General features: G+C 43.9%; 1 protein-coding gene across 1 annotated transcript; it reads left to right on the top strand.

Moving 5' to 3' along the window:
* Positions 1 to 2,401: 2,401 nt before the first annotated feature.
* Positions 2,402 to 9,437, top strand: cct2 (chaperonin containing TCP1, subunit 2 (beta)). Its single transcript, XM_008297026.1, has 16 exons — positions 2,402 to 2,470; positions 3,314 to 3,388; positions 3,473 to 3,538; positions 3,654 to 3,765; positions 3,964 to 4,040; positions 4,131 to 4,243; positions 5,123 to 5,325; positions 6,049 to 6,149; positions 6,630 to 6,757; positions 7,232 to 7,335; positions 7,413 to 7,532; positions 7,644 to 7,772; positions 7,894 to 7,997; positions 8,079 to 8,178; positions 8,752 to 8,893; positions 9,031 to 9,437. The coding sequence occupies exons 1-16, from the start codon at positions 2,468 to 2,470 to the stop codon at positions 9,059 to 9,061; spliced, it is 1,608 nt and encodes a 535-aa protein (XP_008295248.1). The 5' UTR covers positions 2,402 to 2,467; the 3' UTR covers positions 9,062 to 9,437.
* Positions 9,438 to 10,114: the final 677 nt, after the last annotated feature.

The following is a 10,114-nucleotide window of genomic DNA, read 5'->3' as shown; positions in this document are numbered from 1 at the left end:
TGATGTTGAGATCAGAACTCTGTGAGGCTCAGTAAAGTTCTTTAGGGTGTTTGGGTTCTTTTTTCTGCTTCAGGACGTTCAGACGTCTGAATTATGGAGTCGATGATGGAGAGGAAAGCTGTTGCATGAATGATATTAAAAATGTAGATTAAATCCAGATAAAGCTTGTGTGGAAACACTGGTGCTGTGTGCAGAGGAACTGGAAACTCGGATCGATCTGATAACGGTGTGAGTGTGATACTCTCCACCGAAGCGCGACCTTGGCGGAGGGATACGTTACCGTGATCAGACTGTAAACAAATCTGAATGGAAACTGGTTTACATGGACGACCGTGTTGGTGTGTGTGTTTGTGTGTGTGTTGGTCTCTCTGGGGTCACATCGGTGGACTCTGGTTCTGATTCGGTCTCAGAGTTCTGCTCAGAACCCGGTTTTTACCTCCAGTTGTCCTCACAAAGATAGAAGAGTGTTTGGCTCATTGGTTCTGTCAATCACAGGCCGCCGGACAAGATCACAGCTGATCGGGTGAAACTCGAACTCCTCACTCTCTCTTTCAGCACCTGTGTGCAGCGTCCAGGGGAACCAACTGGACCAGAGGAACCAACTGGACCAGGGGAACCAACTGGACCAGGTGGACCAGGTGGACCAGGTGAGGAAGAAGCAGAGCGGCAGGACTCTGGTTCATCCTCTGGGACCCGGAACGAGCAGCAGAGGAAGCTGGACGACAACCGGAGTCTGCTGGAGGAGGTAAGATGAATAAACAAACTCTGTATGCAGGAGATGTGGGGTGAAACTACGCCACCTAGAGACGGTCTGTGAGATGCACGGGTTTGTGTTTCATATTTAGGTGTTAATTCACACAGTTAATTTACTAAAAATATGGGTTTTTTTTTTTAATGATTTTGTTGGAAGATACGTGAAACATCTTCCTGATGAGCAGAAACATGGAGATAGTTCAATATCTGCAGGATGAGGAGACAAAATGACCATAAAGAGGCAAAACTGCCCCAAAAACATAGACGAAACTACACAAAACGATAAAAAACAGAAACAAATGAGACAGAAAATAACAAAAATGAGACAAAAACAACACAAAATGACAGAAGAGGGGATCATAAAGACTGAGAGGAAAATCAAACTTTTACTAAAATAAAATTTTAAAGGCAAATAAGATCTTTTTTTGCTGAATTAAATTAATAAATTTGTATTTAGGGATTTTATGGTAACAGTAGTTACTGTAAACTGGTCTCCTGGACCGTTCTTATTTCTAGCAGTAAATTAAAGCATGAATAAGAAAAACAAACCTCCTGCGCCCCCTTGTGGTGAAGCAGTGTATTAGCTGATTAGCTCATCCCCCTAATCGTCGCACTTTAACTCCACTGCAGCACATTTAATTGTGATAATTTTATTTATAGAGCAGCTCTCAGAGAGAAAACAACAAAAACTGTGTTGGTTTCAGTTGACTCGTATCGAGGCGGAGCTCCGCGAGTCGGTCCGTCTGGATGTGGAGCGACAGCAAGAGGCCGAGTTCCTCCGTCAGCAGGAAAACAAACTGCAGCGACAAAACCTGCTGTACCTGAGCCTGAGCCAGCGAGTCGCCAAGTAGGAAAAAGTTTTCTACGTTCACAAACCTCTGCATCTGACTCTAAACTCACGAATCAAATCTGATAAAATGTTTTGTCGTTTTGTGTTTCTTCTGCAGACCCTGGGTCAGCAGCTACTTCAGGAGGTTTCCGATGCACATCTACTGTCTCCCCGTCCAGGCCGCCAATCTCAAAGGCAGGAGGCGGGGCCTGACGAGGAGGAAATGACGCATGAATCACAAATAAACAAATAAATAGATGTACTGATAAACGCTGTTGTCTTGGCTGTTTGTTTCCTTATCATGGCTGCATCGGCTATCGCACTGCAAAACAAGTCATTTATGCAAATTTCTGTTTGCTGCAGTGAAAATATTTTTGGGTTTTTTTGCACTTTTTTTTTTTTACTAACTAGACCTTTAATGAAACCTCAAAAACAAAAACAAAAAACAACTGAATGAATAATTGTCCTTATAAGAAAAACACCCAAGAACAAAAAGATTTGTTTTCCACTGACACAACATTAGTTTGCAGAACCTTCTCAGAACATTTTTGGAACTTATAATTTCCAGCTGGTCTATTAGTCAAACAAAACATCAGCATAACAATCAGAACATTAGTGCAGATGTGAATAGTTTTGCTCTCAACGTTGTATGTATGGTGTAAAAACATTGTTTAATAGTGAAATCTAGTCTAAACAAACCGCTTTGCTTCATTCTGTTGATGATTTTTTTTACCCTAAAAGGCTTTAAATCAGCCTGTCCGTGATCTCTGTGTTTTCCCTGATGCGCCCTGAACGCGGCGTCACGTTTCTACGTGCCTACGTCACGGCGCCGTCCAGCCCTTCTTCTGTGAGCGTGCACGGCTTCATCCCCGAAACACAGACATCATGGTGAGACTCGTGAGATTTGTTCTGTTTCTAAACCAGATAAACGAGTGAAAACGCGAAGTTTCTCTTCTAAACATGTCCGAGCGTCTGTAAACTCTTCACAGCAGCTTCTAAACTGTCTGGGTCGTTTGTTAGCGTCCGTTTAGCCTCCCGTTAGCTTAGCGGTGCTAACCGGCGAACAGCACATGGGCGTTGTGAGCGTGCTAACGGCTAAGCTAGCAGCTCCATTGCGGCTGTTTGGCTCTTTGTGCGGCGTCATGAGGCTGTAGCTTCTGCTGCAGTTGACGTTAAATAAACTCCTGTTGGTTCATTAGCTGCTGTTTTGTTTCCTCTTGTTCCTCCTTGTTAGCCCGTTAGCATGCTAGGCTAGCCTGTCAGTGGGGCTTTGTGGCTGTCAGAGGAACAAATCAGCGATTCTGGAAAATTCATGAATAATTAGGGTTTAAATAACGAACGTACAATCTGAGTGAGACGACAAACTGCTGCTTTTATTAGACTAACTCGAGCACGTCGCTCAGATTTGGTCAGTTTTTGTGTTTTTATTGTATTTTCTAAATAAAGCGTCTGAAAGCTTCTAGCGGTTTCCAGGATGAAGGGGCGGGGCTTAGCTGCTGCCGCCTTCAGGGCCGCTCGGAAGAAATAGCTCTGTCCACGCCCAGAGTCCTGAACGGGTTATTTTAACTGATGAAGATGTTTCTTAATAGAGCGGCAACAATTATTCGATTCATCACGTGTTCATGTTTAGTTTCTCTAATTATTGAAAGCTAACCAGATCCTCTTGTTTATGTGTTCATCAGCTGTTGTGTTTGTTATTTGTGTGTAAATGTGTGTTTGTTTTCTTCGTAGGCGTCCTTATCGATGGCCCCGGTCAACATCTTCAAACATGGAGCCGATGAAGAGAAAGCCGAGACGGCGCGACTGGTGGGTTTCAGTCTCGTCTTTCTGTGCTGTTCATCTCCTACGTTGTCATAACGCCGCGTTTCTAATGTTGTTGTTTCTCTGCAGTCGTCCTTCATCGGCGCCATCGCCATCGGAGATCTGGTGAAGAGCACTCTGGGCCCAAAGGGGATGGTGAGAGAGTTCTACGGATTCTCGTAGAAGTTTTAAGAAAGAAAAGAACCCGGAAAGCTTTTAACTTAAACTACAAAAACATCCCGTAATCGTTTGTTCTGATCCGTCTGCTCAGGACAAAATCCTCCTCGGCGGAGGAAAAGGCGGCTCAGTGACGGTGACCAACGACGGAGCCACGATCCTGAAAGCCATCGGAATCGACAACCCGGCCGCCAAAGTTCTGGTTGGTGAGTGAAGACGGAGTTTAGTCGGGAATCAGTCAAAGCTGGAGTGAAGCTGATGCAAAGCAGAGGCTGTTTATGGACCAGAAAGGGCAGAAAAACAGAATGTGATGCTGTAAAAATGTGTTTGTAGGAGGTCTGAGGAGACTTTAGTCACATTTGGGTGATTTTTATGTTGATTAATCGGACCGATTCCGTCCTCAGACATGTCGAAGGTCCAGGACGATGAAGTCGGTGACGGGACGACCTCCGTCACGGTTCTGGCTGCAGAGCTGCTGAGGGTAAATATCTGCCGTCGAGCTTTAAAACTCTCTCAGGAAGCAGAAAAAAAGCAGAATATTCAGCGTTTGACGTCGTCTCTGCTGTTGCAGGAGGCCGAGCTTCTGATCGCCAAGAAGATCCATCCTCAGACCATCATCGCCGGCTGGAGGAAGGCGACGCAGGCGGCCAGAGAGGCTCTGAGGGACGCCGCCGTGGACCACAGGTAGGAAACATCTGGAGGCAAACACCTGGCTGCAGGTCAGAAACACAGGAGACCATGTTTAGATGTAGATGTTTACTGTTGGAGCAGCAGGAACGAATCAGTGGAGAGAGAATTGATTTCTAATGGACTAATAAGTGATTAATCATTAAAATAAACTTTTTAAAGCAAACAAAACAAACATCTGGTGGGTTTTAGATGCTCAGATTTGGGATTTTTCAGATGTTTCATCATCTTTAATGTGAGACGGTTTGATTTGGACGTCGGTGAAACAAAAACAACGTCTTGTGACGTCATCTCGAGCGTTAACGATCAGTAATCGACATTTTTCTTGAAGATAAAACAAACAAACAAAGATTAAGGCCAAACTGTGCAGGTATAAACACAGTTTTATGGGGATTTGAGATGTTTAGCTTCCATAACTTATTTTAAGTTGTTGACAGAAAACATCCATAAATACACGTTTAGAAAGTTATTTTATTATTAGTGTGTCGATTGGAAGTTTATTTAAATGAGATGAAACCTCATCTGAATATTTAAACTAAATAAATGTGAGAAAATTTGAACACAAAACGTCTTTTATTCATTTACATTCATTTCTAAAAACAGGAAGTGAATGTTTGTCGACAGTATTTTCTGATTTTATTCAGCAACTAAAATCCTTTGACTCCGACGTGTCGACGAGATGAAACAAGAACTCGTTAAAAGCTTCTCAAATGTTTGCTGCTGTTTATTTTATGATGTTGAAGATGTTGTGAGTTTCGTCCATCATAACTCCCGACGTCATCGTACCTGCTGGTAGTTTTTTGACGACTGTAAACGAGGTATTAAACTCTGATTAAAAGGCTTTGTTTTAATCTCCTCGTCCCGTCGTCTCCGTAGCAACGATCCGGCCCGTTTCCAGGAGGACCTGCTGAACATCGCCAGGACGACGCTCTCCTCCAAGCTGCTGACGCACCACAAGGACCACTTCGCCCAGCTGGCCGTCGACGCCGTCATGAGGCTGAAGGGCTCCGGCAACCTGGAGGCCATCCACATCATCAAGAAGCTGGGCAGCAGCCTGACCGACTCCTACCTGGACGAAGGTGAGGTCATGTGACGGGGCGGAGAGACGGCCTCTGATTGGCCGCTGCGCTGCAAAAAGAAACAAATCTCTGACAGCAAGAGAGTTTAAAAAAAAATAAATGTAAAAATGTTTGAAATAACAGCAGATGTGTGTAAAATAATGATTATTGTTCAGATTCAGATCAAACAGGATAATTTTATGGTCAAACATAAAAGAATAAATTAGTAAAAATGCAGGTTTGTTTTATTAAAACATTTTTACAGTCAACATGTTGGTTCTGGGTTTTATTAGATATTATCTGGAATTTAACGAAACAGGAAAAATCCATAAAATAAGAGTTAAAAAGATATTGTTTAATAATTTAATTGTTAATATACATATTTTTACTTTCAAATACCTGCGATTAACTGTAAAATAACATGTTTGATACAGAATTAACTTTTTTTTATCATTAATTGAAATAAATTGGGAAAATGGGTGAAATAATAGTTTAAAAAGTACAACTCTCCTGAATGTTAATATTTAGTCTTTCAAATAACTGCTAATATCTACAATAATCATTTTAGCTGATTTAAATGCTGTGAAGTTTGATCTGGTTTTTGTAGAAAATACAGATTTTAGTTTTCTGTGATTCCATCTGATTTTTAACCAAACAGGGAAAATCTGTGAAATAACATTAAATTATTATAAACCGTCACAGTTTAATACGGTTTCATGTCATCGTGTGTTTTTCTCGGTCCAGGCTTCCTGCTGGACAAGAAGATCGGCGTGAACCAACCCAAGAGGCTGGAAAACGCCAACATCCTGATCGCCAACACCGGCATGGACACCGACAAGATCAAGGTTCAGAAACACACAATGACACAAACTGATCACTGGTTGGTTTCTCTCAACATCTTCTGCAGCTTTTCCAGAGAGATTTTTATTTTAAAAAGTAGAAGCTTTGTTATTTCTAAACAATAATTTACACTTTTACTGATCACGATGCATCCAAAGACCTCAGTTTGTCTCTGAGGGTCTGGAGACGTCGCTTTGGGCAGAAAAAGATCAATTTATTTTGGAAATGTTGAACGTTTGGTCGACCAGCTGGAATCCTGAGGGTCCTGAGTTTAATGTTATATCAAATTGATGTCCTTCAGAGTACGTTTTAAGTCTTTGATTACAACCTTTAGGTCTTAATTATGCTTCAGACACAAAAAAAAGCATCCACACACAATGATGCTGCCACCTCTGTGCTTCTCTGTAGATGTCAGAAGATGCAGAATAACGTGAAGCAGGATCAGCTGAGGGTTTGAGTATTTACGGCTGGTTTGTTTGTTTCAGATCTTCGGCTCCAGGGTTCGCGTCGACTCGACGGCGAAGGTTGCAGAGATCGAACTCGCAGAGAAAGAAAAGATGAAGGAGAAGGTCGACCGGATCCTGAAACACGGCATCAACTGCTTCATCAACAGGTACGAACAAAAACAGGCTGCATGAATCTGAAAAACAGTGTTAAGGCAAAAGTTGACCAGCAGAGGGCGGCGGCGCTCTGCAGTGGAAGACGTTCTGATAGCAACGGTTCACGATCTAATCCTCTACTGGTCGTCTCTTCACCACGTAATGTGCTGCTTTGTGTGAACAGATCTGAGTCGACAGAAATAATCTGATTAGTATTCAAACATTCAAGCACCATTCGTTTACAACACTTTTAAAAAACCAAGTAGCTGAGGGAACGGTGGTGGCAGGATCATGATGAAGCACGGTGGTGGCAGCATCATGATGAAGCACGGTGGTGGCAGCGTCATGACGTGAAGCATCTCATCGTTTTAGCACCAATATAAATGTGACCTGTAGAAGAGACTGTTGGTGGTTCGTCACACCAGCTGCTGACTCTTTAATTTTTTATTTTCTCGTCTTTTTAAACATTTTCCATTGTTTCCTCGCAGACAGTTGATCTACAACTATCCAGAGCAGCTGTTCTCTCAGGCGGGAGTCATGGCCATCGAGCACGCAGACTTTGCCGGCGTCGAGCGCCTCGCTCTGGTCACCGGTACGTAAAAACACACAATACGTCCGATACAGCATTGATTACATGACAGTATTGATGGGCCGCTGTGTGTTGATCAGGTGGTGAGATCACCTCCACCTTCGACCACCCTGAGATGGTCAAACTGGGCCACTGCAAGCTGATCGAGGAGGTGATGATCGGAGAGGACACGCTGATCCACTTCTCTGGCGTCGCCATGGGTAACCGCATGTTTCATCACACACTATGCTGAACTGTTGGTGTGTTTGGTTGTCACCTGCTGCCTCCTCCCTCCCATGTGACCCTCTGCTGGTTGACTCCGCCCCCTACAGGTGAGGCCTGCACCGTCGTCCTGCGAGGAGCCACTCAGCAGATTCTGGACGAGGCCGAGCGCTCGCTGCACGATGCTCTTTGTGTTTTGGCTCAGACGGTGAAGGAGCCTCGCACCGTCTACGGAGGAGGTACGAACGTAAATGACGAACGCTGCCACCGTCAGGTCAAACTGGGTGTTACAGCTTTGACCCGAGCATTAAATGGCACTCATCACCTGTCATACCATCCGTGTTGTTTCGTGTTTATTAGGCTGCTCTGAGATGCTGATGGCGAAGGTGGTGACCGACCTGGCCAATAGGACGCCAGGAAAGGAGGCGGTCGCCATGGAGTCGTTCGCCAAGGCTCTGAGGATGGTGAGTCCGTTTTCTCTGGAAGGGGATGAGTGTTGCTTGTTGAAGCCGGCGGTTCTGATCCTCGTCGTTGTTCTCTCGTAGCTGCCGACCATCATCGCAGACAACGCCGGCTACGACAGCGCCGACCTGGTGGCCCAGCTGAGAGCCGCACATCAGGAGAACAAGACCACCTTCGGACTGAGTGAGTGGAGCCGTGATGCAGACTTGGACAGTACACGGGTCCAAGAAGTTCTGCTGTTCTCGGCTCATTTTAGAACCAGTTAGACTGACTGGAAACCACAGCCGGACTCAGTTTAGTTGCTTTAAGTTTCTACTTAAGAGGGCGATTTATCATTAAAGTCTTTGTTGTTAATTGTTCAGCTTAAGTGACACGGTGGAGGCAGCATCATGATGTGAAGCACGGCGGTGGCAGCATCATGACTTTAGTGATAATGTGCTGGACCCACTTCTGTCGTGTGCTGTACATCACCTAAAAGCCAGTTGCTAAGATAGCGGCTACTAGACTTAGCTGAAGCTGAGTTTACTGATTTTGCCCTCGCTGTTTGTAAATCTGCCCTTTAATGAGTCAATATTTTGGTTCTTTAGTTTATTATTTTACATTATTAAATTTGGCAGCATTAATTAAGAACAATGACTACACTTGTGCTAATAAAGCTAGCTAGCCTAGCATGGCTCAACCACATGTGTGATGCCTTTGACCCAGATACTTACCTGTGAGTTAAATCGTATTAATGGTACACGTGTTTCCCTGCAGACATGTATGAGGGCTTGGTGGGAAACATGGCCGAGTTGGGCGTCACAGAGTCCTTCCAGGTGAAGCGCCAGGTGCTGCTCAGCGCCTCCGAGGCCGCCGAGATGATCCTGAGAGTCGACAACATCATCAAAGCTGCACCCAGGTCGGTCCACCGTGATAAATAATCCGTCCTGACAGGGATGCACCTCCTACAAAACGATCATCATAGTAATTAGCAACAGAAACGTCCTCTGTGGCTAATTACTGACTGTTTACTGTTGTTGTTGTTTGTTTTTGCAGGAAGAGAGTTCCCGACCACCACCCCTGCTAGAGGACGGACGGGTTAAACCGGGGAGGGATCAGTTTTGTTATTTATCACCTCTGTGTAGTTCAAGTCAAAGAAACGCTCCGCCGTCTTTTTCTCTGTTAAACTCTCACTGTGGACGCTCTGCACAGGCTAGCCGGCTAACGCTAACCAGACGCGGCAGGGTTCAGCAGCTCCACTAATGTTAGCGGGACAATAGCTAACCTTGTAGCTGCTGTCAGCATAAAGTAATGACGTTAAAATGTTGACAGAGTTTGTGATGCTAACATTAGCTGAGGCCGCTGCTCTTGCTGGTTACGCTAACGTTAGCCGCCTAGCGCCGACAGCGCTAAGAAAGCAAGTTTGTTTTTGTTTACTGAAATAAATGAGCCAATCCTCATCAGCTGGTTTGTTGTGTGTCTTTCATTGAAATAGATCATTTCATTTAGAGAAGGCAACAGTTAGCGCTGACGGAAAACATAAATCTGCTACTTGTAGGTAAGCAGGACACGGTAAAGATTCGTTAGCATTGACGAACCCAGCAGAAACGGATTTAAACTTGGACTCATCCTGAAACTTCTTCAGAAAAGCAACATGTTTGCAGCACATTTGTTGGTTTGATTTTGCTTTCATGGAGGTTTGCATCGTTATCGCACAAAATGTAAGAGATTTGTTGCTACAGACAAACGTGTTCATTGGTGGGTTGCCTCCAATTTACTTCCAATAACATTTACCGTCAGTAGCACATAAGCTATAAACAGCATTTCTTGCTATAATTTTATAATTCAGAGTTTTCATTCACTTTGCGGTTCACTGCAGTGAAATGCAATTCAAAAAATTTGCAGCAAAGTCTGACTTTCTTTAGTCTGGATGTAGACTGAGTATAAAATTGGCTTTTACTGCAAATAAGAAACGTTGTAGCAACAAAAAAACAACATAAAATATAAATCAAACATAAATTTGTATGATTTACCGTAATGTCTGGATTATAAGCCGCTACTTTTTTGACACGCTTTGAACACTGAGGCTAATTTATGGATTTTTACGAGTTTTATGAATTTTCCTTGAGACCAAACGACG

This window comes from Stegastes partitus, unplaced genomic scaffold (genome assembly GCF_000690725.1).
Source record: "Stegastes partitus isolate 25-593 unplaced genomic scaffold, Stegastes_partitus-1.0.2 Scaffold1179, whole genome shotgun sequence".
Taxonomy (NCBI): domain Eukaryota; kingdom Metazoa; phylum Chordata; class Actinopteri; family Pomacentridae; genus Stegastes; species Stegastes partitus.
The sequence above is the reverse complement of the archived record's forward strand: the minus strand, read 5'-3'. Positions and strand labels throughout refer to the sequence as shown.

Bases quoted from the DNA above. Each gene is read 5' to 3' on its own strand.
- cct2 (XM_008297026.1), top strand. The intron at 4,041-4,130 runs GTAAATATCTGC...CTGCTGTTGCAG, and splicing joins TGGCTGCAGAGCTGCTGAGG to GAGGCCGAGCTTCTGATCGC. The intron at 6,150-6,629 runs GTTCAGAAACAC...TGTTTGTTTCAG, and splicing joins TGGACACCGACAAGATCAAG to ATCTTCGGCTCCAGGGTTCG.